The 27,726-nt window shown below is 47.9% G+C and overlaps 1 protein-coding gene across 6 annotated transcripts in view; it reads left to right on the top strand.

The window, feature by feature from the left end:
• fars2 (phenylalanyl-tRNA synthetase 2, mitochondrial) overlaps window positions 1–27,362 on the top strand; it is a 127,212-nt gene extending 99,850 nt beyond the window's left edge. For all 6 annotated transcript variants that reach the window (XM_039617460.1, XM_031759481.2, XM_039617459.1 and 3 more), the window contains exon 10: window positions 25,428–27,362. In XM_039617460.1, coding sequence (XP_039473394.1) covers window positions 25,428–25,566 — 139 coding nt within the window. In that variant the 3' untranslated portion in view covers window positions 25,567–27,362. The remainder of the gene's footprint in view (window positions 1–25,427) is intronic.
• Window positions 27,363–27,726: the final 364 nt, after the last annotated feature.

Raw genomic sequence — 27,726 nt, 5'->3', positions numbered from 1 at the left:
TTGTCTTTAAAAGCGCGAGAAGTAATCTCTCATCAATCACGGCGCTCACGCGGCGCAGCTTTCTGGCCCTGCCCTCCCGTGGAATCGATGTGTGGAATATAATTTACTTCATGAAGCTAAAAAGCACAACAGCTCTTTGTCTCAGAGCTCGCTCCTCAGAGGATCCGCCATCGCCACTAAATTAAAAGAAACCGCAACAATAACTTTGGATTCCCTGCTGTCAATAGTGGTAATGGACTCTGTGTGGCACACACACACACACACACACACACACACACACACGCACATGCACACACACACACACGCACGTGCACGCACACACACACGCACGTGCACACACACACACACACACACACGTGCACGCACACACACACACGTGCACGCATGCACGCACACACACACACGTGCACGCACGCACACACACACACACACGCACACGTGTCTCCGGGGTGCTCGAACCTCCATGTTTTCTAAATGGGATCTAGGTTTCACTTTATCTCGCTTTTCTCTAAATGCCAACATCATCCTGTTCACCTTTTCAAAATGTCGCCTCCTCCTCTCCTCACCTCCTTCTTTTCCTTGTCTATATGCTTCCTCCCTCCTCCTCCTACTCCTCCTATCTGGGTTACCTTGCAGTGTTAGCATATTCGCTTACTGCAGCACTCGCTCCCGGGAGTGTCCCAGTATCCTGTGTGTTTGTGCACCAGATCGGAGTTAGTTTAGGAGTGTGTGTGTGTGTGTGTGCAGCAGTAATGTTTTATGGGCATTAGAGAGCTGGTGTATCAACAACAACACGCCAGATTTATGTCAGCCAGCTCACCGGCTGCCACAGCCCCAAGGGCCTCTGGGTAATCTGGGTGTAATTGAGCATGGAGGTTACGGTGGCAAACACACACACACACACACACACACACACACACACACACACACAAACAAAGATAATAAACACATCAAACTCCTCCACGTGCTGGTACGCACAGACGGCAAACACAGCGCAGGTGTAAACACTGAGAGGTCTTCGTGTCGCGCATCGACGCTGAAAACAAACACAAGAAATATAAATGAGACAAACCAACAGGACGCTGTGCTGGTTTTTCTGTCTTTGTGGGGTCCTGGTTCCTGTCTCACCTGAGTGACAGGACGTGGGAAACCAGGATAATCCCAAAAACAGCTTGAACAGTGCTCTCGACAAAACACTAAACAACAACAAGAGCGTAAAGACACAAACGTGAGGGAGGACGCGGCACTGACACACTGAGGAACAACTACAGAAGGCCAAACAGGAGACACCTGAGAGGAGAGCCGAGCCTGGGAAACAAGACATGTGAGCACAAAGCATGAGAGACGGAACAGGAAGTAGCTGACACAGAGAACGCGGCAGGGCGGGAAAAACACACTCGGGACTGAACTATAAATAAGAACTACCAAAGTGTGTGGGTCGGCCACAGCCCGGCTGTCATCGGACGAGGCTGCGAGCCCTGAGGCCGCCATGACAGGTCTATGTCTGTGTATCCTGAGCTGACGGCGTGGCTCTGCAGTTCCACTGTTCAAACACTAGGTGGAGTTTCTCTCACTGAGAGGATCCATCCTCTTGCAGTCGATTTGAAAAACATTAGCAGAAGAACAATTAAGAACAAACAAACAGGGAAACTTTATTAATCCCAGAGGGAAACTGGGTTGTCATAGCAACATGCATGCAATAGACAACAAAGCAATCAAACAAAATAAATATAAAAGGACACAGAAACTAATGTTTCCTGGATACCGGCTCCTCTGACACGATTGTGCTGTTAGGCAGGTTACAGTGCAGATTTAACGTAAAGCATAAACCCCACCTTCCTGTTTTATTTTGAAAGGCAGCTGTCTCTTGCGTGTGTTGCTGGTGGTCGTAGCTCAGTGTGACCATCCTCGAGCGGGTCTGAAGCTTTCCTGTGAGTCTGCGTCGTTCTTTGTTCCACGTTCGGTTCTTGTTTAGTCGGTTCCGCTGGTTTGTGTTTGAGTTCTTGGATTTTATTTGTTTATCTCCGTCACATCTTTGTGGATTTAATTTGTGTTTTTTGGGTTCTTTCCTTTTTACTTTGGTAGTCAGGTTTCCTCTTGGGTTTTACTTCCTGTCTGTCTTCACCTGTGTGTTCGTGCTCTCGCGTCCTTCCCTGTCTGTGGATCTGAAGCCACTGAAGTCTCTGAAGACTGACTCAGATTGCTTGCAACATGTTGGCAATTAGACTGCAACTATGTGCAAACCTCCATCAGTCTGCTGGTGCAGGCTGCAGGCAGAGGTGATTGGTTGGAGACAGGTTGCCTCCCTGCAGCAGACCTGTTCATTCACCTTGTAATTAAAATTAGTTTCCACAACCTGTTGGAATGCAGCCACAGATCCTTCCTGTCACACGGAGGCTGCCGTCCTGACAGGCGAGGCGACGATCACGCGCCTCTACACTCGCTCAGCCCTGGAGGTGTTTCGGTTGACCCGGTTTAACTTTGGCAGCTTCTGCTGAGACGATGAGTGGAAGAGACAAAATAACAGCAGCAGACGTTCTTCATCACAGGAAGTGCTCCTGACGTGTGGAGGTGCGCTCGTGTTTGTAACCCAGCAGGACGCTGATTCGTCTCAGGCCTCGCTTTATTTTTACGCTCTGACGTGGCGCTCTGAGCCAAGGCCGCCGCAGCTGACACACATATGGACCAACCGAGAACACGCCGGTGAGAGGGTCGTGCCTGCGTCGTCTGCCAGATCCAGCACACACACACACGCCTTCTGTCCTGCCCTGGTGAATCATACCGCCAGCAGCTTTGCGGCGGTCACTCGAGGTGAGCGAGTGGAGCATTTGGCCGCTGCAGTTTCTCAGATTCGTTGTCACTGTGGGGCAGAAATGTTTTCAGACCCCACAGAACAACAAGCAGGACGCTGTTAATCACAGAGACCCTCGGGGCGCTAACATCATCAGTCCATCGACTGGTTGTTTGAGTAAATCTGGTGCTGTTGGCCTCGGTGAATTATAGATGATCACACAGAGTTAGTGTTTGTGGCCTTCTAAATATATTTGCCTTGGTTATTGTAAGTGAAGCAGGAGCAGCAGACTCGTATTCAGACATGTGGGAAACATCTGAGCCGCTGATTTGGCACCAAAACCACTGATCGTCTCTGAAAACCTGATGCATACACAGTGCTGGGTCACATGACGAGAAACTGACCCTGAACCATCTCTGAGCTGTGATGCTATAGGCTCCAGCTGCTGGGGGATTTCCCATCATGCACTGAGGGTGTGTGGGGGTCTCTGCAGCACTTTGAGGCGTCGCTGTTTTGCCTTGACTCTATTAAAAGCAGCCACGCTGACGGCTTGGAGCTGCTGTCGTTTGGTTTGGAGCTGACAGCGAGTGAAGCCTATCCTGGGCCCTGAGACCTGACATGACCTGATCGTGAGCGATGGCGTAACTACACTCAGGATAAAGACGCTCAGCGTTCTGCGCCTTTCCTCGCTCGTAACCTTTCACAGCAGCAGTTTTACGATGAGGATGCAGCAACTTGGCATCTGACCTTTGACCAGAGGTTCGGTGAGCAGATGTAGGTCAGGTTGGACGAGTCAATTAAAGCTGATAAATCCGAGGAGTGAGACGTGCGGCGCTGCAGGCGGGACAGATGTACGGGCGTGTAAACAGCACTGGCTTCCAGGCCGAGGCAGCGAGTCTGGAGCTCAGAGCAGGATCTTTGATGAGGCTGTATTCCTGCTTCAGTGAGACGTAACTTTCAGCACCTCAGTGCTTCCAGCGTCTTTCGTACTGCGATGGAGTTCAGAGCTTGGGCACACACACCTGCTCGCTGTGAGAGCTGTTTCATCGTTACATCATCCTCTGAATCCCAGCGAGCCTGCACAAAGCTGAGGCTCAGCACAGCTTGGGTTCTCCTGACATCTGGGAATTCTCCCACGTGAAATGCTGACAGATGCAACGAAGCTCTCAGACGCCCCCACGTCCTCCACCCTGCTCCCACGTCCTCCACCCGTAGACATAGAGGTCGACTGTCGCTATGAACGAGAAGCATCGATGGGTTTGTCCCGCTTATCGAAGTGTGTGTGCAGGTATTTCTCCTCCTCTGCACTCACGCTACATCATCTCTGCCTCGTAAATGAAATCAATGCACATCTCAAAGGAGGAGAAACAGGGATGGTGTATGGCAGGCCTGTGGATGGTACAGAGGAAGAAGACCCAAACAGAGACACCAGGAGGCGGGGAAGGTACCTGTCCATTTATACATAGAAAGGCAGTCAGGTACAGGGGATGCGATAAAGGCGGGGCCTAAAAACTGGCAGCAGGAAGATAAAAGTTCGACGAGCCCAGCAAGCACTGGATGATAGACGAGAGTACTGCTCCACTACTTGAAGGCTGATTGAAACCAGGTGATGCTAATTAAGGGCGGACAGATGGTCCCAAAAGGGGAAGACCAGCAGGAATTACAAAATAAAACAGGAAGTGGTGTTACAGGCTAAATGTGGATGTTTTATATAAAGCTGACAAACGTGCTCTGAAGCTGCAGTCTGAGGTCGGAGACGAGGTCAAAGCAGACGATAAATAAAACAGTGAATGCTAAAGACCCCAGAGAGCGTCTGCACCAGGACTCGCTGTCCCTGGTTTTTCCTTCTCTCAGCACAAACTGACAGCGACAGAGTCCTCAGACACCAACACTCAGCTTCCTCTGCTGACCTCTGAGTGCAGATCATCTCAGTCAAAGGTCAAAGCTCCAGAGGGGCCGAGGTGAGGAGGAGGATGAAAGGACCTGAGCAGCACTGCAGCTTTTACAAACACTGGGCTCTAAATCCAAAGGCAGCATTTTCTGAGGTTTTGATCATGTGTTAGCGGCCAATCATCAGAGGACATGATCCTGTGTGAGGTGGGAGGAATACTTCAGAGCGCACGGACAACAAACACACCCTGGGTCATGCAGATTCACACTTCCTGAGGAGATCATTATCTCTGATGTCCTTTCAATCTATAACTTCCTGTTTTTATGTTTTCTTCTGCTGAACAGAAGCTGCAGTTCCTCTGGTGTCCAGCAGGGGCTCCAGCACAGAGTCAGTCCCCATGTTAAAACTTCACAGCAGAAATAAACCTGTTCACAGCTTTAAAACTCACCTGTTTAAACTGTATGAACACTTTGCATTATTAGGGGCGTGGCCTCTGTGAGGCAGGTGGATAGTGACACAGGCGGCTGTAGCTGCTAGCTGTCTGCTAGCTTCACCTGAACTGGACCTCTGGACGTGTTTGTGCTGTTGGAGCCTTTTGGAGCATTTTTAATGACATCATGTGACCAATAATATGGCTGCTGTGAGGTTACTGTGGTAACAGACTGTCCAAGAAGGCGGAGCTCCAGCTGTGGTGCACATTGAAACAGTGGCGGGCGTTAGTGAACAGCTTAGTACTCCGAGTCCAAATCACTTCTGAAACATAAAGCTGGGGGAGGAATCTGGTGCCGCACACATCAGTGGGAACGTCGTGATGTCCACGGCGGTTCAGAGCACACGGAGACGCTAACCACCACAGCTGCTCCAACGCTCACACACTCGCTTTGAATGTTAGTTTCTGCCTCAGTCATAATTTAGCTTAAAAACACACACACACACACACACACACACACACACACAGCGAGTGTCAGAGAGTTGTTTGGGATGAGTCACTCGCCGAAGGGAAGTCTACAATAAAAGTGTTTGTTTCTTTGTGTGTGTGTGAGAGAGAGAGCGAGCAGGCGAGCGAGGCAGTGGGTAATTGAAAAGCAGAGCCCGTGTGGCGTGCTAACGGTCAGACGCACAGATAGAAACATGAATCTTCTCTCGTTTCCCGCTCGCTTTGTTTGCTCCAGCGTTCGGAGTCTCGCAACACTAACCTCGGGTCTGATGCAGAGAGACACCGAGACTCTGAGCGTCGGCTCTGGACTCTATCAGACCTGCTGTCCCCCACCCGAGTAACCCACATCCCCCCAGAGAGGCGCAGCAGAGGCAGAGTGACCCCACAGAGGCAGCTGACTCTGCTGCTTTCCAAGCTCACTGCGACTCATGTGGGTCGTAAAGTGGCTGGTTTAAGTTGGTGAACGCTGCAGCAGCAACACGTTTGCACTCACGTTTCATAATAAGTCAAAGACAGGAGCAGACCGCTGTTCCTACAGGCGGGGCACCAGGCCGGTGCAGTTAAAGCTGAGCTCTGTGTTGTCAGGGCCAAAAATAAGCTCCTCACAGCTGATGTATACTCCTAACCTCTGCTGGGCTTTGATTGATGCTGAGAGTCCACAGACGTCACTCTGTGGACTCAGCTCCTTTCAAATGAGCTTTAAGTTTCTGTTTTCTCTGTAGATCATGTGATCATCCACCCGGGCCGCACGGGTGAAACCCACAAGGTATTCGGGGACGCTCGTGTACAAAAGTGAAATCTGAGTTCAATCAGAGCGCAGAGGGAGGGGTGACGTCCAAACCCGGGAGTCGTGTAAGATGAACGTTTCTATTAAAGCATCAGAGAATGAATCCTAGAGCTGGACGCTGAGGTGAGGGCATGCACAGGTGAGCAGGTGGTCCACAGGTAGCATCTCCTCGTGCATGGATCCTCTCAGGTCTCTGTGTTCGCTCACCGCAGGTCAAAGTCTCTGCAAACCTGCTGATTCTCAGACGAGTCAGGAGACGCTGAGAGTCGAACCTCCAGCTGCAGGTTAGTGAAGCTGCAAGGTGAATCGATTGTGTCGGGGCGTTTCATGTCGGGGCTCCTGATTGGATGCTGACAAATGTTGTGGAAATAATGGATGTGATTGGTCCGGGGGACAGGCTGAGTCATCGCCAATCGATGATGCTTACCTGTTTCCTGTTTCATGTTTGCTCTTTAATCTGATGAGATGTGGGTTTGAATCCGGGAAGATTTGTTTCTGCTCCACACACACACACACACACACACACACACACACACACACACACACACACAGAGTCATGTTTCTGAGGACATCTGTGGCCTTAAACAAACTCTGCACTCTAACATTACATCATTTACCGTGTGAGGACTGTGTGCCCCTAAAACAGAGACAGGTCCACGTACTGAGACTGAACAAACACACACACACACGCACACAGAGAGAGCTCATGTTACTGAAGAGATTGTGAAAATGTATTATAAATGATCCCACTGGTGGCAAACGGACACACACACACACACACACACACACACACACACACACACACAGAGGGCGATATGTAAAATTTTCCAACCGACAATCGTCAGTCCAAAAATCTACGATGGGCGATATATTCATGTATGCACAGATTTTTTGATGGGCGGAGCAATGTAATCATGCACTGATTTGCACATTTACAACCCAGAAGAACAAACATGGACAAACTAATTTCCCCAAAAAATTACAGCTCACAGCGTTAACGTGTTAATGCGGCTTTAACGCGATTAAAACTTTTAGCGTGCTCGACCCATCTGGAGCGCAGAATGACCAAACTTTGGACAAACTGCTGAAATGCGTTGACAGCGACATTTCAGGGATTTAGACTCAGTCTGCGCTCCAGATGGGTTAATTGGTAATCGTGTTAGTCGTGATGACGGAGCGTTGACGCTCACAGCACTAAAAAAATATATAAAATTGCCAATTTGGGATGAAGGAGGTAAACCTAAGGATGTAACCGAAGCAGCTTGTGCAGACGTATAGTGCGAACAAAGTACTCAAACACGACTAACATGCATGACCATGCACGTGTCCACCATCCGGCTGAGTATGCTAGGCTATCACCAGCTTCTGCAGCAGCAAGCATCTGGGCGCTCTCTGAGGAGGGGGCATTTGCTCGCACATGAAAGAGGGTGCTGTTAAAACAGCGCTATCATTTTTTTTCTCCTGACTGCTTCTATTAACTCCATCATTATTAGCAAACTTACTCATGGGCAAATAAATAAATAAATCACCCGTGTAAAAATGATCGACGATGGGCTCAGCCTATCATCGATGTATTCGTCCAATCGCCCAACCCTACCACACACACACACACACACACACACACACACACACACACACACACACACACACACACACTGGTCTATATTGCACTCTGAGGACTTCAGTGACATTTCCCTGATCCTGAATCTAGTCTGAAGGTTGAACCCAAACCCGGAGCGTCCTCACCAGGGATGGGAATTAATAAGAATTTAGTGATTATCAATATCACATATCGATTCTCACATTCATGCACATTAATGTTACGCTGTGGGTCAAATGTCAGTGCGTGTTTGTGGAGGTATATCTGCTCTTTGTTGTGATCAGTGTGGAGTCATTACTCAAAGAAAGTAATTGTTACACAGAACACTTTTCTAAAAGTAATGCAGTACATTACTGAATTACTGCCAGGAGAAAGTAATTTGTTGCACTACATATTACATTATTTTACAGAGTAACATGAAAGTAGCTTAAACACAGTCTCATTATCACCATTTAACACTATAAACCTGAGGCTGCAGCCACACACACCAACACTGATTCCTAATGAGGACATTAACTAAGACACAAAGCTGACGGCACAAAGAAAACATTAGAAGTGGCACAACGATCACCATGGTGATTCTGCTTTAGAAACTTCAACACTTCAAGTGTTGAAGTTCGGGGTCTGTCTGGGCTGGGGTGGACGTTTAGCTTTCACTCTTGGTTTATTGTTAGCTGAGCATTAGCATGTTGTGTGGCTAGCTTAGCATTAGACAGCATGCTAACGCTAAGCTAGACAGCATGCTGTCTGACTAGCTTAGCATTAGCATGCTGTCTGGCTAGCTTAGCATTAGCATGCTGGCTGGTTAGCTTAGCGTTAGCATACTGTCTTGTCTTGTGCATCGTGGATGCAGTTTTTCACTTTACCGTTTATCTCGTCCTTCTGTTCAGTAAAAATAAAATCGATGTCCACATCCACGCTCTAGACTGCATCACTGTTTTCCTCTGACACGTGAACTGAAATCAGCTGATTGTAGTGCAATCAGCTGAGTGTAAAAAGTGATCGATAGGCAGGCAGACTAATGATTCCAAGGAATTGGACTACTGGGAACCAGTTGTCGATTCCCATCTCTACTCCTGCTGCAGAGGTTTCAGGTTCAAACCTTGAAATGTGTCCTCACAAACTCAGAAACTCTCAGCCGGGCTTTAGTGTTTGTGGGAAAACGCAGCTTCCATTTTCCTGATGATGATACTCTCTCCCTGCTTTCCCTCCATCCTAATATAAATAATAGACAGACACACACACACACACACACACACACACACACACACACACACACACACACAAACTCACTCAAGTAGCTTCCTGTTTGTCTTTCAACTTGTATCGACCCACAGCACACACACACACACACACACACACACACACACAGATACGCGCACGCACACACACACACACACACACACACAGATACGCGCACGCACACACACACACACACACACACACACACACACACATCTGCAGTAAGTGAAGTGGCTTTGAATGAAAGTGAGCATGAGAGAAAATGTATGAATGAGAGAGAGAGCTTGTTTACTTCCTGTGAGAGTTCTCAGAATAAGAAAATATCCTCGCGCTGGAGCGTCACCCTGCATGCTTTGGTTTCCTCGGCCTCGTTATGATCGCGTGGATGTTTATCCTGCACCGTGACGTTTGCAGGATACCTTTTGTCGCCTCTGTGCCCAAATATCTGTGCCATTCTCATTCCTGAGGTATCACATGATTTCTTAGGTACGTGTGATGCATTCGTTGGAGAGGATTAAGATGCTGTCGCTCCCAGGTCGTTATTTAGGAGTGTGTTTTTACATGTACCACAAATACTCCTAACCGAGTAGTACTCAGTGGCTACAGGCTGAAGCTGCAGCCGATGGACTCAAAGAGCTCTGGTAACCTCTCAGGGTCACCACCCTCCTCGCCTGAGCGAAGCAGTGGAGGCACCGTTAGTCTGCAGAGGAGCTCCACCTGTGAGCTCTCACCTGAGCTGATGTGGCTTTGTTCAGTTGTTTGAGCTTTAAGCTGACTTTGTGCGCTCATGTTGCCGTACACCTGGGTGGGTGAATCACCTCATGAAGCACCTCTGCTCTCAGCACCGGTCTGCGAGTAGCTAAATCAGTCGTAGACAAACCTGAAGTCTTATTTTTGGCTAAAGCCCAAGGATCTGTGTGGCAGTAACTCTGAGTCCCAAACAAATTCCCCCAAGAGACGATAAACTGCATCTCAACCTTGGACAGCTCCTGAGACCTTGGACAGCTCCTCAGATGGACACATCCTCTGACGTGGAGCACCTGTGTAGAACGATGCAGCAGAAGGATCCAAGTATCCGCCCCTGCAAACAGCAGCGCGCAGCATCAGCTGTAACCTGAACTTAAAAACAATCATTTAGACACGTTGGTATTTAAATCTCCATCATTCACAGCTTGTGCAGCGTTGTTGTCAGGTCCAAGTTAGCCGTGTCACATTCACGGGGCCGCGCAAACATCAGCGTGTCGCGTCAGGTCAAACACGCCAAACAAGCCCAACGCGCTGGGTTTGATTTAATTACATTTCACTGCGACGCGGCTTCACTCAGGTACGAGCAGGAAGTAAAGCACAGGAAACACAAACAAGCTGTCAGCAGTAGCTGCTGCTGGTTTCAGTGCAGTGCCACCTTCACATTAAATATTCATCATTTAGTGCGAGCGAGACACAAAGGCAGCAGTTTTATGTGTACTCTCTCCTGACCACGGCTACGGGAAGTGACAGATGCTGTGTTTAATGGCAGCTCTGTGGCAGTGATGGGTTTCTCCACTGTACTCTGTGTGTGTGTGTGTGTGTGTGTGTGTGTGTGTGTGTGTGTGTGTGTGTGTGTGTGTGTGTGTGTGTGTGCCCACAGCTGCATGTGTTGTTGTTAAATTTTCATTGCCGCCTCCGGACAAAATCTAGTTTGCAGAAAGTCACTTTTTAGCAGTGAAGGAAGGAGTCAGTTTCTTTTCCACGAGCTGGTGTAAATTTAGAGGTGTAATATGAGAGGAGAGGATGGAGCAGTAAAGACTTGTCCCGGTGTCTCCTCTGCAGCACGGCCGTGTTCCCACAGATTTATGTGGCTCAGCAGGCTGGCACTGGGACAAAACCACCTGCAGGATTCTCTGAAGGTGTTTTCACACCTGCAGCATTTACTCTGTTTGAACCGCCTCTGGTTCCTTGGTGAACACACTAATCCCAAAAGGTTGATTCTGTTCATCTGGACGTCTTCAGTGGGAGAAACGTTTCGTCACACGTCCAAGTGACTTCTTCAGTCTCAGCTGACTGCAGGTTTCCTCAATCTTATAAACAGTACATTTGCACAATGACTGAAACCAGCCCACTGAAGGAACAATGGGCTGTGAGGTCAGTTCCTTAATCATTAATATGCATATTTTGCCTTTTAGTGTGAGTTTGAGGTAAAAACCATCCCATAGCAGCGTATGCTTTGTATCCTCATCAGGGGAAGATACTACAGATGTGCAAACATCTGTACAGGCTAGCAGTTAGCTATGATGTGACCCTAAATTTGCCAAGACGTTACAGCACCGTCTTCCTGTATTTACTTTGTTGCTCCACCCCAGACACATCTGGCCAGTGAGCGGGCAGGACATTATCACCTGGTCTGTAGTGACGTATTTTGGTTTGCTTGGATTTTTCTCTGTGAAAACGAAACAAACCACGAGGAAAAGTTCAAGTTCGCAAACTCATCAACTGATTCAGACCAGAGTAACCGAACTGCAGCTTTGCCCCGTCTTTCCTCGCTGGTCCCAGCAGCTCTGCTGGGTTTGGGTCTGATACAGCGCTCCATCCCTGAACCTCCTGGAGGTGATCTGGCTCGACTGAAAATCAGTGATGGATCCGCTAAACTCAAGCTAGTTGGGATGTTCGGTATCCATGCAGGTGAATTTCCATCACAGCTCTTCCTCCTTCGTTTCATAAAGACTCTGCAGCTTCAACCAGAACTGTCACATCTGGACTCATCACATCAGTCCAGGGTTTCTCTGGTCTAACGTCCTCTCCCTGAGTCCCTGCAGTTCTTCTGGTCCTTGCTCCCATTGGCTGGTGGGTTTAAACCATAAGCTGCTGGTCTTCACGTTTGAGGGTCAGTTTCATCTCAACACTTTTTAAGACCCTTGACATTCTCTGGAGTGACTGACCTTCATGTGTTAACGTAGCGATCGACTGCTGTTTCACTTACGCCTCCGTCACGGAGGCTGGGAGAGCAGTCGAGACGTTTTAATCTGATAATCCCACAACTCAAGAAGACAAAAAGGTCCATTATGCACTCACTCCGTTACAGCAATTTTAAATAGTCTTTTTATTAAAGCTGGAGTTTGAACCAGATGGTAATCCAGCGGGAATGTCCCTCCACCCCTCGGACCTGAGCGGAGACGTAGCTCAGTCAGAGTTTAACACGCGGAGGGTGGCTCGAATCACTGACGCCTGTGACAGAACCTCTCAAAATTTTATTCTCCTGCTAAAGGTCAAGTGGAACACTTAACGAGCAATTAGCGGAGGGGAAATGCCAGCGCGGCCGTCAGCTAAGCAGCCGCCTGAATTATTCAGTACGATAACAGAGAGGAAGTGGAGCCCATACGCTCTGAGCAGCCAATCGCACGCCGCTAATGTCAAGTGGGTTTGCGTTATTGAGAGCTGGGAATCATGGGTAAAGACAGTGTCCCCCTGGTATTATGCATTTCCAGTTTGACTGGCGGTGGTTTGTAAAGGTCGACAGCTAGGCTGCGGATCCATTATCTCGTTTTCTCATAAACTTTTTACTGTTGAATGTTTAAACAGTTGAAACAGTTTGTAAAATGAATCACATAAATCCATCATTCTCACTTTGAAGCAGCCGGAGCTGCTGTGATCATTTCACCGAGAAATCAAAACATGATGAAAATTAGCAACAAAGCAGCGTCTGAAGGTTTCTTTGGATGTTTGTTGGTGAAATGCACCTTCACAGACGCGCTCGCTTCATTTATTTTCTACAAAGGCTTCTTTGATTTTTTTTTTTTTAACCAACAAATCAGATATTTTCTAACACAGTTCTTCATCTTCGGTGCCACCGGGGCACTTTGTTGTTCGAATGACTCATGTGAGCCACCGGTTTGGAGATTGATTGGCCTCTGATGGGAGGAATAAGTGTGTTTTGTTTTCTGCCTCACATCTGCTTCCTCGTGATTCATGTTCGCCTCTTTCTGATAAACTGATTGATGGATCAAGAAAACCTGCTGTAAGACTCCAGGAGGAGGGGGACGGTGTGCGTGAGTCATGGTGAACACTCATCGTGTCTGCTGGAGCTCCAACAGATGGACAGTAGGCGACACACACACTGTATATATACAGTACAAAGGCACAGACACACTCGGACCAGTGAAAAGGCGCTCGAGCCGTTTGGTCGGTGTTAGCGTGATGTTTGAAGAGGAGAGTGCGACCCAGCAGGGTCAAACGGAGTCAGCTGAGTTGTAATCAAATGTTGGTCACGTGCTTTTCGTTAGTTTTAGTCACCAAAATAAAAGTTTCTCAGTTCAAAACCCAAAGAAAGACAGAAGACAGTCAGCTGCTCAGGATCAGATAAGACGACTGAAACAGAAAGCAAAAGTAATCTCTGAGCGTCCTCCTGGACCCTGGTTCCAGACTCGTGAATAATTAACGAGCTCAGTTTGGCTCCTCTCGTATTGAAGCATTGATAAGGTGATCAGACTCCAGCCTGTGTGCGTGTCTATTATTACCTGCTCTGACAGACCCTGCTGCAGTGACAGAGCTGTTAATAATTCACACTCCTCGTCCTCCTCTTCCTCGTCCCTCTGTCTCTGCCTCTCTCTGGAGGTTGAAGTGCAGGATGCCCAGAGGCAAGAGAGAACCAGGAGGAAACACCCATCCCTCCTTCTGTCCTTCCATCCTTTACTGTCCCTCGCAGTGGAAACCACATACTGCAGTTTGTTAGGACTCTGTTACCGCCTGATGTCACGTCCTCCCTGTTTCATGACTTCTCGTGTAAACTCCACAACACTCGTTCCACTAAAGACGTGAAATTAAATTAGATCATCTTTCAATGTTCTCTGATTAAAGAGCAGAGAACTCCATCAAAGTTTGATTCAGTTTCATTTAGTCGGGTTAATAAATGAACGTTTTCTTTTTCTTCTATGTTGGCAAATATAGGACATTTTTATATGACAGTGAATCTGCTGAGAAACATTTTGTGTGAATAGAAAAGGCTGCAAGCAGCAAGTTTGACAGTTCAGTCTGAAACAGAACGATTACGAACAGCAGATTTTACACAAGATGGTGTGTCACAAGTCCATCCATCATCCATCCATCCATCATCCATCCATCCAACCATCCATCCATCCATCCATCATCCATCCGTCCGTCCGTCCGTCCATCCAACCATCCATCATCCATCCATCCGTCCGTCCATCCATCATCCATCCATCCATCCATCATCCATCAATCCATCCATCCATCAATCCATCCATCAATCCATCAATCCAACCATCCATCATCCATCCATCCATCATCCATCCGTCCATCCGTCCATCCATCCAACCATCCATCATCCATCCATCCATCATCCATCCATCCGTCCGTCCATCCATCATCCATCCATCCATCCATCCATCCATCCATCCATCCATCCATCTATCATCCTCCATCCATCCATCCATCCATCCATCCATCCATCCAACCGCCCATCCGTCTGATCCGTCCTTCATTCATCCATCAGATCTGATCCTCCTGTCCGCCAGATCAGTCCGTAACCATCCATCCAACCATCCATCCATCCAACCATAACCATCCATCCATCCATCCAACCGTCCATCCGTCCGTCCGTCCGTTCATCCATCCGTCCGTCCGTCCGTAACCATCCATCCAACCATCCATCCATCCATCCATCATCCATCCATCCGTCCGTCCATCCGTCCATCCATCATCCATCCATCCATCCATCCGTCAATCCATCCATCCATCCATCCATCCATCCATCATCCTCCATCCATCCATCCATCCATCCATCCATCCATCCATCCAACTGTCCATCCGTCCGTCCGTCCGTTCATCCATCCGTCCGTCCGTCCGTCCGTCCGTAACCATCCATTCATCCATCCAACCATAACCATCCATCCATCCATCCATCCATCCATCCATCCTGACATCCACCCATCTGCACATTCATCCATTCATCGATCCATTCAAAAAGTGGATTCTGTACATCTGGATGTAGCTTTTTCAAAACCACCTCAACTGGTTTCTTTCAACATGGAGGAGCAGAGAGTACAGCAGGGCTTCCTGTTCTCCAACCAGTTTAAACAGATCATTTCTTGGAGGTAGTTACAAACATTCACAGCTGCAAAATGAGTAAAAAAGGGTGAAGCTCCACAGGTGTCATCCACCAATGCTGCCGTTTTCTTCTGCTTATTTAAAACTGGGTCATGGTAGCAGAAGGTATGAGCAGGTATTTACAACCTTCTCCTTTTCTAGTCGTTTCCAATCAAACTGTTTGTAGCAAATAACTTTGTTTAGTGATATTCAGATCTACACTTCACATGTTTGTAGCTTACTGGCTGCTAATCACTTCTTAGACCTGCGTTTAACCAGAAACTACTTTCATCTTTTACTCATAATTTTTCTAGCACAATAACTTTTATAATATCGGATTTTAATATTTAAAATCATCCTAAAAAGCCTTTGATCTTTGATTCGAGGCATTCGTGACTGTTGGTGGATCACCGGGCAGGAGGAAACATCTGGATGTGGCACTGTGACGTCTTTGTTTGCTGCAGGTTTTGGTTCAGTTTCTCCTTTAATGTGCTTCATTTTTGCCCATGTTTGGTGATGACGCTCTTATTATCATGGGAGCAGTGACGGTATTTGAAGATGTGTGCTGGTCGTGTGGAAAGAAATGAATCCAAAGAAAATCAAACAAATCCAGCAGGCGGAAATGCAAAACGACTGCCTGCTTCTGAAGCCGGCCTTTTAGTGTGCAGAGTGGAAGCTCAGCTCTGCTTCAGTTGTTTATTTGGCCTTTTTTTCTGAGGAGAAGAGGCACGGCGGCCTGGAGAGAGCTGCCTCTGATCTATTAATACATATGCATAAATTAGTCAGAGCCGCTCTGTAGCAGTTAGCCGGCTGTGCAGGAGCTCTGGCTCTAGTCTGGAAAATCCACCAGGATTCTGTCCGCAATCTGGTGCTGACAAAGGGAGGTGGCGGCAACTCAGTGCCATGCTCGCACCATCTCTACCAGTCCTCCAGGACAGAGGTCAGAGGTCACAGTTAGGGTTTGAGGGCAGGCTGTCCTCCTACAGCTGGAAGATGTTTTCTGGCTCACGTCTGTTTTTTCTTTGTTGAACATGAACATTTTTCAGAGCTGGTTTAAAAACTGAAGTTTATTTTTCATGTGAATCAAGAAACAAACTCGTGCTCGACTCGGTGTCACTTTACTGATCTGCAGCGACTGTAATCAGTGGACGTTAGAGGAACTGCAGTGTTTGGGGCTTCATTAAAGGTTGCTGCATGGTCAGTACTGAAAATTACTCCTCACTACTAGAGGTTAAATACCTGTCTGTTTGTTTGTAGGATGGATGAAGTCTCCTGGATCATAAACTTAAAGAAGTCCTCGTTCTGTCCTCTGGTTTCAGTCAGCTGATCATTGAAGGAAACCACTCAGGCACTAATCTGGAGGACAGTGTTGACACTGTTTGAAACATCCACCCGGCTCTAATACAGCATGCAGTGATGACAACACGAGATATTTAGTGTCTGTTGGATGTGATGTTACGTGACTGGTTTGGATGGAAAGGCTGGGCTTGGACGTGGATCTGGATCCAGGAGTTTGTGGAAAACTCTTTCCTTTCTTTGTCTTATGTTCAAACTGGGAAACGTAGAAACTGTCACGAACCAGCCCGGATCCAGACATCCTTCTGGATCTGTGGACCCGGTAAATGTGGGAGGAATTTTAAAACCTGACGGAGGTTTGCAGTCTGCTTTTGTTGAACCGCTCCAGATAAAACTGCTGGTAAATCTGTGTGACCTGTGTGCACTCTCACGCTGATTGTCCTCACGCTGGGCCAAAAGCCATAAACCATGAAGGCTTTTCATTAAATCTGCACATGCATCCGGAGTAATGTCCCTTTAAATATCCAGCTTTGTCTTTTATGACGTCTGAGATGTGAACTACTTGGCAGCTTGACACTGAAGACTTGTGAGTGTTTTCTGCAGCGCATGCAGATGACAGCTGAGCCGATTACTATTCATATCAACATTTATTTAGACTTTCTCATGAATATTGTGTCGTTAGCGGCGTTACGTTTCATTCTCGGCGTGTTTGTGTTTACGACGGTGGTTCAAAGCTCCTCTTCCTTCCTGCCCTCCGGTTTTCCTCCCGTCCTCCATCTGACTGTCCGTCCCAATTAGGAAGGATCTAAATGGTGAGATTAACGAGAGCGGAGAGCCTCCGGTTCACACTCACACACATCACAGCCACTTAATAGAATACTAATTGATTTCTGCTCTGTGCTGGCCCGGCGGAGGGGATGGACGGGTGGAGGAGGAGAGCGGGATGGGAGGTCTTTGAAGGAAGAATCAGGAGGACGAGCGTTTAATCCACTCGCTCAAACCAGGAAACGACTGAAAGAGAGCAGAGGTGTTCACAGGTGTGATGAAAACCTGTGACAGCTGCTCTCAATGAGCGTTTAAAATCCAGGTTTAATTTTGTTTAGTTTAATCAGACAAACGAGGCGAATCCAGAGCAAACAGCAGCCCGACGCTCCCCACACGGTTTCATTTAACTCTGTTCGCTTCTCTCCGTCCTCGCTGCTTCTTTCTCAGAAATCTCAGATTGATCTTTAAAAGTCTGATTTCCTTCAGCTTTGGTTTCAGGTGCTGATCTTCCCCAAACTGTCACCATAATATAGTCACAGAAGCCCCGAGAATCAGTATTTATTCATTATAAATGGCTCATTTCCAGCTCCAGACTAATCACATACACGTTTACACAGACATCTAGAAACACTGAAGATACTTGAAAGCCATTTTTAACAGTGAGAGAGAGCAGAGGGTGTCTTTGCTTTCTTTCAGTAACGTATCACGAGTTCACCTTTAAAAGCAGATAAATCCAATAAAACGACTTCATAAAGCTGCATAAATCAGATCAGAGCTGAAGCGTTTGCCAGGAAGAAAACTCTGTGAATATTAAAAAAACTGAAAAGACAGATTTTTTGGAATTGGCTTCCTTGTGAGTGAGTTTATCCCATTATGGTGAATCTGTTAGGTTTAAAGGGCAGGTCGATATTCAGACCTAATTCTTTTCCTCGGTAACAGCCCGTCTCATGTTATGTAGGGTGGAAACAAAATCAATGACTCGTGTTCTGAGGAACTTTTTAATGGATGAAGCTCGTCCAATCAGGCTGAAAATAGCCAAAAACTGCAGTACCTCTTATGTCCACCAGAGGCCTGTGCCAAAACTGTGTCAAAAAGTCCGACTTTACAGCAGGAAGGAAGTTTATTCCACCTGATCTCCTTCTCCATGGCAACTGGACAGGTGTGAGTTTTACCTGTTTAGATTTTAGATTGTCAGGTTGTCAGTCGTTCAGGTGTTAAGCTCTGGAAATGAAGGTAACTGGACTTTTTTGTGATTTATGATTCAACAGCTTTGCCTTCAGTCTAAGTAATGTGCTCATAGGTGCAGTGGTGTAACCTTGATGACCCTAAACCTCTGACACCCTGACTCTGATTTAAACCCCCACCTGAAGAGTCCATGCCTACGCCCTCAGCTGGTGTCAGACTTGTAGTTGTGCCTGATGTCTGAGGAGGAACCAGCCTGGTTCAGTCTTTATGTCATAAAACAAGTTTGTGGCATCAGATACTCTCTGTGAGATGGCTGAGCACACAGGGACCCGAGGCAGGAAGTAAGCACACTTTGAGCTCTTCTGCTTTTGGTCACCTGACCTCCACCCGTCCATACCTCCACCCACCCCGACCTCCACCGCCCCGATCCCCACTGCCCCGACCTCCACCCACCTCCAGCCACCCCGACCTCCACCACCCCGACCTCCACCCACCTCCAGCCACCCCGACCTCCACTGCCCCGACCTCCACCCACCTCCACCCACCCCGACCTCCATCTGCCCCTACCTCCACCGCCCCGACCTCCACTGCCCCAACCTCCACCACCTCGACCTTCATCCGCCCCGACCTTCATCCGCCCCGACCTCCACCGCCCGACCCCCACCGCCCGACCTCCACCCACCTCCACCCACCCCGACCTCCATCTGCCCCGACCTCCACCCGCCCGACCTCCACCGCCCGACCCCCACCGCCCGACCTCCACCCACCTCCACCCACCCCGACCTCCACCGCCCGACCTCCATCTGCCCCGACCTCCACCACCCCGACCTCCACCCACCCCGACCTCCACCGCCCGACCCCCACCGCCCGACCTCCACCCACCCTGACCTCCACCGCCCGACCCCCACCGCCCGACCTACACCCACCTCCACCCACCCCGACCTCCACCGCCCGACCTCCATCTGCCCCGACCTCCACCGCCCCGACCTCCACCCACCCCGACCTCCACCGCCCCGACCCCCACCGCCCGACCTCCACCCACCCTGACCTCCACCGCCCGACCTCCACCCACCTCCATCCGCCTACCTCCACCGCCCGACCTCCACTGCCCCGACCTCCATCCGCCCCTGCCTCCACCGCCCCTGCCTCCACCGCCCCGACCTCCATCCGCCCCTGCCTCCACTGCCCCGACCTCCTCCCGCTCTGATTCGTCCACATTGCCTGTGAACATGATCCAGCGGGCGACGATAGCATCAGCGGGAGGAGTTGGTGATGTATGAAGATGACTTCTCAGAGCCAGCGTTGCAAAGGGTGGCACATTAAGCCCCACATTTGAACACGACAACAAATTAAGTGTCACGGCGAGAAGTTTTAGCGATCGCTCTCGCAGCGCTCAAGAATCTGTGTAATTAGCAGACGATCTGAGGCTATAATATCCATCAGACACAATGATGTTACATAAACGCTGCAGCCGTCTTCCTGCAGGGCATCTGTTCTCAGGTCTGCTTGTATTTACACACATTCACTTTATTTAAAGAAGAGACGAACAAAGTGGGATCTGTTTGAGGAGGGCGGATAAACCTCGGAGGGTTTGTTTCTCTTCACGGCAGAAACAAAAAAGTGTCAAAGATAAAAACTCAGATCTGCATCAAACCGAGAGATGAGGAGGATTAAAGAGAGGGGGGGGTGTGGGAGGAGAGGGAGAGCCGTCCTTCCTTTCTCCCTTTACTTCTTTCCTTAATTCCTCTCTTCATCGCCCCTCCTCCCTCCTTGGGGGTTTTTACAGTGTCAGATCTCCTGGTTTTCCCGTGTCTCTGTGAAGGCAGCACGGTGCTTTCAAGGGCGTTGGCAGCTGCTTCAGTTTCCTCTCATCTTCACCCCCCTCCATCTATCGATCCCTCTCTCTCTGTTTATCTCTATCTCGCTCGCCCTCCCCACTGCTTCCCTTCGTTTTTCTCTCCATCTGAATGAAACCCAGCTCTCCTCTTTCAAGCGTGTCCATCATCATCCACTCTCTCTCTCTGTTTCTCACTCACTTCCGGTGTCTCTCGCCCTCCCCCCAGTGAAACATTACACTCCTCTTTGAAGTTCAGTCCCTCTCCTCCATCTCTCTGTCTCTCCATCCCACCATCTGCTGAAGCCTGACATCAAATCGATCATGTTTTTGTCTTTTTGTTAATGTTTGGGCTGTGATGCCGTCGGCCATGTTTGCTGTCCTCCTCTGACCTCGCCCAGGCTTCCCGGTTTCCTCCTTCTCATTACTGCTGGCATGAATAAACAATTCCAACGCAGGTTCAAGACGGCACACCGATGATGCTCGTTACCGTTTGATTTTATTCTTCGGTGCTCGCGCCTCCATTTGTGGAATATAAACATGTTTTTCTACGAAGCGTCTTTTGTTTTTTAAAGAAAGCTAAAGGTCTCCACTGTCAAATGCTGCAATTCAATGACTTCACTTTTACAGACTTTTGAATGAAATCACTCATTTCTGTTGAAAGAGAAAGTAAACAAGCCTGAGACTACGACCAGATTTCAGGGGTCAGTACTGAAAATCTGCCTTATTATCATGTGGACCTGGAAAATAATTAGAAAGTTTGAGGATTTAAAAACATTTAAAAGTACAAGTAGAGTCTTACAAATCATTTTTTGAATAAAAGTTTCTGACGGGACATGAAGCGAAACCAAAAACCTCCAAGTTTGAAAATGACTCCTCAAAGCCAGGATAGAACAGAAGCTGCAGTTCCTCTAATGTCCAGTAGAGGCTCCAGCAGTGAGTCCACAGACCGCTGTGTTAAAACTTTACAGTAGAAATAAACATGTTTACAGCCTGATACAAAAACTGTTTTGGTCTCTGTGGATTATTTCTCCCCATCATAACATCTGTACAGTCGTAAAGTATTTAGTAACTCATTAATTTAAAGTTTACCAAGCCTTGGAGTTTAGGGGGCGTGGCCACTAACCTGACACAGGTGACTGTAGCTGCTAGCGTCTGTCTGATTTCCTGCCTCTGGTGTTTTGTTTGTTTCCTGTTTTAATTTGAAAGTCCGTGTTTTGCTTCCTCTTCTGTGACCGTTTGCCCCGCCCTGATTTCACTGAATCAGCGACCCTTCACTTTCCTCGCTTGCCTCTCTGTTCCCACACTCAGTGATAACATGATCAGTATTTCTCCCTGTGGATCTGAAGCTCCCTTCCTCCTTTAAAGCCACAGTCCCCTTAATAGAGCTTGTTTTCTGATTGGCTGCCCCTCATAAATGAAAGGTTTGCACAGCAGGTGGGCGGGGCCGCTGTGATAGCTTCAGACAGCAGGGATGTCCCCTCTCTGTGAGTAGAGCGAGTGTAGAGCTTTTGGCTCAGTGCGATTGCTTTCACATAAACTGACCTCATTATTTGTGTAATGTGTGCATCCAGCATTGTAACTGTATGTGCGTGTGACAGAAATATGGTAGGTCCCCTTTAACGAGCCTCCCTCGCCATCTCCACTCCTTGTTATCGCTTAGATTTCTCTGACCTTATTTATTTAGTGCGTACTTCTCCAAACACGAGGAGGTTTTTAGTCTATCGACACAAACCAGAGTCGGTTTGTTTAAAGTTACAGAGGACACGTTTACAAAGAGCACATCCAGCCGTGTGAGGCGTGTAGCTGCGTACCGTGTGTTCGTGAACACGCTTACATGATTAAATCTGTCACTAACAAAACTCAGTAGCATGGAGAGAGGAGGAGCGTTTCAAAAGGTAACGGGATGAAAGCGTGGTGGTGTGAATGAGTGTGTCCATGTGAAAGAAAGGCAAACACAGAGTGGGGGGATCTTCACCTCCAGCAATTAAAATCCTATGAATAACTCGATGCTGCAATTAAAACACAACTGAAACAGAACAGCTCAACTTTTCTTTTTCCATCCCCCACATCACACATCTGTGTGTGTGTGTGTGTGTGTGTGTGTGTGTGTGTGTGTGTGTGTGTGTGTGTGTGTGTGTGTGTGTGTGTGTGTGCCTATAAATATGACGGAGGAGGACTTCACACAGGGGTCCTGTGGGTTCCAGGAAAGCTGATCTTCTCTTTTTCTTCTCACTCACACTGATTGGTTCAGCCACAGTCCTGTCTGAGTCCAACAGATAACTCTACGTCTTCACACCATGTTTATGTTTTGGGGCTGTGATTTTAAAGGCTTGTTTTTCGGGCAGGATTCAGATTTTCACTGGCTGAAGTACTTTGTGGGCAGCTCTATGTGATTATAATTCATAGCTGTGACTGACAGCTGCTCCCAGTGAAGTACTTTTGGAAGAGTTGCAGTTTGTTCCTTCAAACTGGATCTATAGGTGCTCACGTCAAACATGACCAAAGTTTAAAATTATGAGGTCAAGTGAGCCACGTGGCTGCAGACTGATCTGATAAACTCTCTGTTTCATGCAGTTTTCTCTACTCTTAGATCTGTATGATGTCATAGAGAGCAGAGACCCTTAAATGGCAATATCAAATGCACAAGCCCCACCCACTGGGTTCAAACGTTCAGTTTATGGCATGCAGTTGGTGGAAAGGGGGTTTAAATGTTCAGAAGGAGGATGAGCTAAGTGACTGAACAAAGGCCCAGTAGAAAGTAAAGAAGGATTATTTTGAGCTGTGAGTCATGCAAAGCTACGGTAAGGTCCATGGTGCTGAAAATGGCGTCCCCGTGTCTGACTAAATGAACAGAACTATATCATTCAATTCAATTTCAATTCAATTTTATTTATATAGCGCCAAATCACAACAAAAGTCGCCTCAAGGCGCTTTATATTGTACAGTAGATCGCACAATAATACATACAGAGAAAAACCCAACAATCATATGACCCCCTATGAGCAAGCACTTTGGCGACAGTGGGAAGGAAAAACTCCCTTTTAACAGGAAGAAACCTCCGGCAGAACCAGGCTCAGGGAGGGGCGGGGCCATCTGCTGCGACTAGTTGGGGTGAGAGAAGGAAGACAGGATAAAGACATGCTGTGGAAAAAGCTCATCTGCAAAAAGCTGCACGTCAGTGTTTTGCCTCTGAGGTGTTTCCCTGCTCTGTGATGGGGGGTGCTGGGTGGGCCTAGCGTAGCAGGAGTTCCTGTGTGGGGCTGAATAATAAGGACACTGAGCCGGTGTTTCTCACAGATATCTAAACTCTGCTCTCCACGGAGCTGCTGCTGTCTCTTCTCGTGTCTCCATGAAACATTTTATTTGGTGCTGATTTACAACATGAGCCTCACATTTGCAACACATGAAATCCTGATGCTGACTCAGACACGTTTAGTCCCAAACAGTGTTCATTTTTGTGAAGTCTGCATTGCTGCTCACACTGGTGTTTGTTTTAAAGACAGCAGCGCCTGAGCCTCACGAGTCTCTTTGAACCTGATCCTTCAGACCTGATGCAGACTGTAAACATGCTCCGTCTCTGCTGGACTCGTGTTTTCTATATTCTGTCATAAATCTTTGTGTGTCTGTTTCCACACGTGTGGCAGCAAACTACACGCTTGTTTTTCATCTTTAATGTAACATGCATATTTATCACACTGCTCCTGTTTACTTTGCTGTGTGTGTGTGTGTGTGTGTGTGTGTGTGTGTGTCCAGGTGTCACTGTATCGATCGCCCTCCCTCTCTCTCCCACTCTGTGACTGGATAATGGAGACATCAATTATTCAGCAGCGACACAGTCTATCACATGAAATACCATTCACTCTGTGTGTGTGTGTGTGTGTGTGTGTGTGTGTGTGTGTGTGTGTGTGTGTGTGTGTGTGTGTGTGTGTACACAAATATAATGTGTAATTGTGTTTGTGTCTCTTCTCTGTGACATTTCCTCCAAACGTATCGATGATCAATTATTCACGAGCCACAGAGCGAGAGCGGGCGAGCGATACAGAGAATGAATGGAGAGAGAGAGTGTTGGGTTTAGTCCCTTTGACTGTGATTTAATGTCATGTGACTCACAGGTGTCTGTGGCCTTGTTCACACCTGGCGTGGGTCTCGGGGGGTTCACGGTGAATCGCAGCGCTGAGCCTCGTTTCTCTCTGTTTGCTTTGGACGATAAAACGATGATGTCATAAATATGACCAACGTTTAACTGTAATCAGAGTAGTGGGAGGCGGAGCAGCAGAGGAGGAAGTGATTGTAAAGATGGATGAAGCTGACGTGAGAACACAGCACTGCTGGTTTGTCTTCTGATGTAACTTCCTGTTTCTGGAGAACTCTCCTGCATGTTTTTCCTTCCTGTTTTCTTAACCAATCAAATTCTCACTACAAACACAGTCTGTTGCTCCTCGGCATCGATTGACATCCAATAAGATCCAACAAGTTTGGACTGATGGTTTCATGGTGTCGGTTTTACTGTCAGGTCTGAATAAAACATGATGCTCAGTTTTATGGCTTCATTACAGTCAAACAATAAAACGGGTGACTTGGGGGTGACTAACGAGCTGCCGCCGTCTGCCATGAAGCTCAGTTAGAGGCTTCAGATTGACGGCCTCCATCTTTTGGATACAGTCTGTGTTTAGCTGTGCAGAATAACGATGCAGAAACATCGTCGGTCTGCTCGCTCGTGCACAGATAACTGCAGCACAGTTAATAATAACAGTGATTCCTGAGATTGATCCGTTTGATTGGAGCGACCCGGATCTCCACTGTTAAAGCAGGAAAGTGTGAAAGGTGGGAAAACATCCCAGAAATCCACCTCACAGCTTTTAGCCGAGCCGGAACAGCAGCTCACAGAAACATGACGAAAGAGTCGGAAACTCGCTCTCGAGCACGGTTTAAACATAATCACATACACTCTGTTACCGGAAACCTCACTCTGTGTGTGTGTGTGTGTGTGTGTGTGTGTGTGTCTGTGTGTCTTTCAGGACCGGGAGGCGGAGTCAGTGTTACCGCATCATCTACCGCCACATGGAGCGAACTCTGACCCAGCAGGAGGTCCGACTCGTCCACCAGCAAATCGAACAAGCTGCTGAGAGCGAGCTGGGCGTGCAGGGCCGATTCTGACACACGCGCACACGCACACGCACACACACGCACACGCACACGCACGCACACACACACGCACACACACACGCACACACACACACACACACACACACACATAAATGTATTTATATACCTCAGAGCTGTTAAGCAGCTTCGTCACATCCCCGTAGCTGTGAGATTTCACTGTGAGGGGAAACACGTTGATTTCAATAAAGACGTCACCGTCTTTGATGCTGCGCACACACACACACACACACACACACACACACACACACACACACACACACACACACACACACACACACATATCATCCTTTGCCGGCTCCTCCCAAGGCTGAAACATTCACTTGTGTCACTTTTAATTTCCCAAAAACCTGGTCAGCCGTTTGGACCTCGGCAGCTGCTCGGACTACAGAGAACATCAGAGCATCTTTATCATCCCTGCCTCGGATAATAAATCCATCAGACTGAGCCGAGCGCCGTCTGCACATCCTTCGGATGTTTTCCGGTTTGTTCCGTCGTTAATAACGAGGTGGTGCTCGCCGGGCGGACGCAGAAACACCTCGCCGCGTTGAGACGTGACGGCCTCTGCAGCACATGAGAATGAGTCACTTTCAGTGATTTGTGTTTCCATCGTTATTGTGACAATGATATTCTGAGATGCAGCCTGCAAATTCAGCTTTTGGCTTCTTATTTTTAAGTTTGCAAGAACATGATGTGTAGATACAGAAATAAATCAGCAGCAGACGGATGCAGGGGAAACTCTGCACCTGCAAAAGTTTCAGCAACTTCAGGAAGGCTTCAGCAGCGTGGGGGGTGGGCCTGTTCTGGTTTAAGTTAGCTGGACCGAACAGGGACCGCACTGACCTTTGACGCAGACCTCACTTCCAGGGGTTCAGGTTTGGGCTGGGGTAACGTTCGCCTGTTTGACAGATGCTTTTCAAAATGAGTGCCTGAGGTTCCATCTTCTAGTCTCTGAAGAGTTTACCTGTTTAGCAAAAGGAACCATAATCTAACTCGAGATGAGGCGACATGGACGTCGGCAGGTCTTCGTGTCATCCTCGTCCAAACAGTAATCTCTATAAACAGATGTCAACATCTGGACCTGTGGGCGAGCAGCCAGAAACTCTCTGAAGTCCACTGTGCTGATGTTTGAGGATGTTCGAAGGTGAAAAGGTCGAGAGCAAAACCACAGGTGGTCATGTGATAAGACGCATCCCTAACCCTCCAACCACAGGCAACATGTAGGATCAGTGTTACTGTGAGGAGGTCAGATCATCTGCGTATCTGCTGCTTCTGCTCAACTGAAGAAAGCTGATGTGAAATGAAAATAAACGTGTTCTCAGCTCCTGCTGTGCAGCCGGTGTTTATGGGCGAGCTCAGTAACAGGAGCTTCGTTTCAGAGGAGCGTTCCTGGAGACTCGAACAGCTTCATGGTGCTTCATCTGCTCACGTCAGATTTCACTGATGCGTTCAGCATCTGCAGAACTCCCTGACATTACAGTGTGATCCTGTAATGAGCACGTTTCCATCAAACGCTGATCGTGCTCCAGGTTTAGTTAGAATATGAAACCTCCCACTGGATCAGGTCACACGTGTAATCCCGTTCACAGCTTCAGAACATGAAATCCAGCATCACCACCGGGAACGTCGGGATGCTTTCCAAAGTCCGACGGACTCTCTCTGCGTCTCAGCGAACGATGAGTTTGATATTTACAAACCAAAGTTTCCGTCTTTCTTTCCTTCATGTACGAGAGCTTTAACGAGCCGCTGTCTGAGTTTAGATACAAACATTAAAAGTTTTTGGTCACGTTGTTGTTCGAGAGTGTTGTTATTTCACATCTGCATCTTTCACAGCAGACAGATCAGATAGAAATAATAATTATATTTACATTAAAAACTCCTAAACATAAAAACTGTTAATCAACTGGTTGATTTACTATAAGTAAAGACGAGGATGAAGAGCATCTCCAAATACAGGAAGTCATGAGCACTTGGCTCCTCCCACTTCCATTCAAACTGAGAATGGTCAGTATTTTCATGGCTCTCTTTGACTTCCTGCTCGTGTGTTTTTATGGTCAAAATAAAGATTTGATGGGTTGAATCCAGTTAAACAGAAGAGGAAACGAGGACGAAGCGTCTCCTCGCTGATGAATCCCAGTGAGCCCACGCCGAATC

This window comes from Oreochromis aureus, linkage group 9, assembly GCF_013358895.1.
Source record: "Oreochromis aureus strain Israel breed Guangdong linkage group 9, ZZ_aureus, whole genome shotgun sequence".
In the NCBI taxonomy this organism is placed as follows: Eukaryota; Metazoa; Chordata; class Actinopteri; order Cichliformes; family Cichlidae; genus Oreochromis; species Oreochromis aureus.
This window is presented reverse-complemented; position numbering and strand designations above follow the sequence as displayed.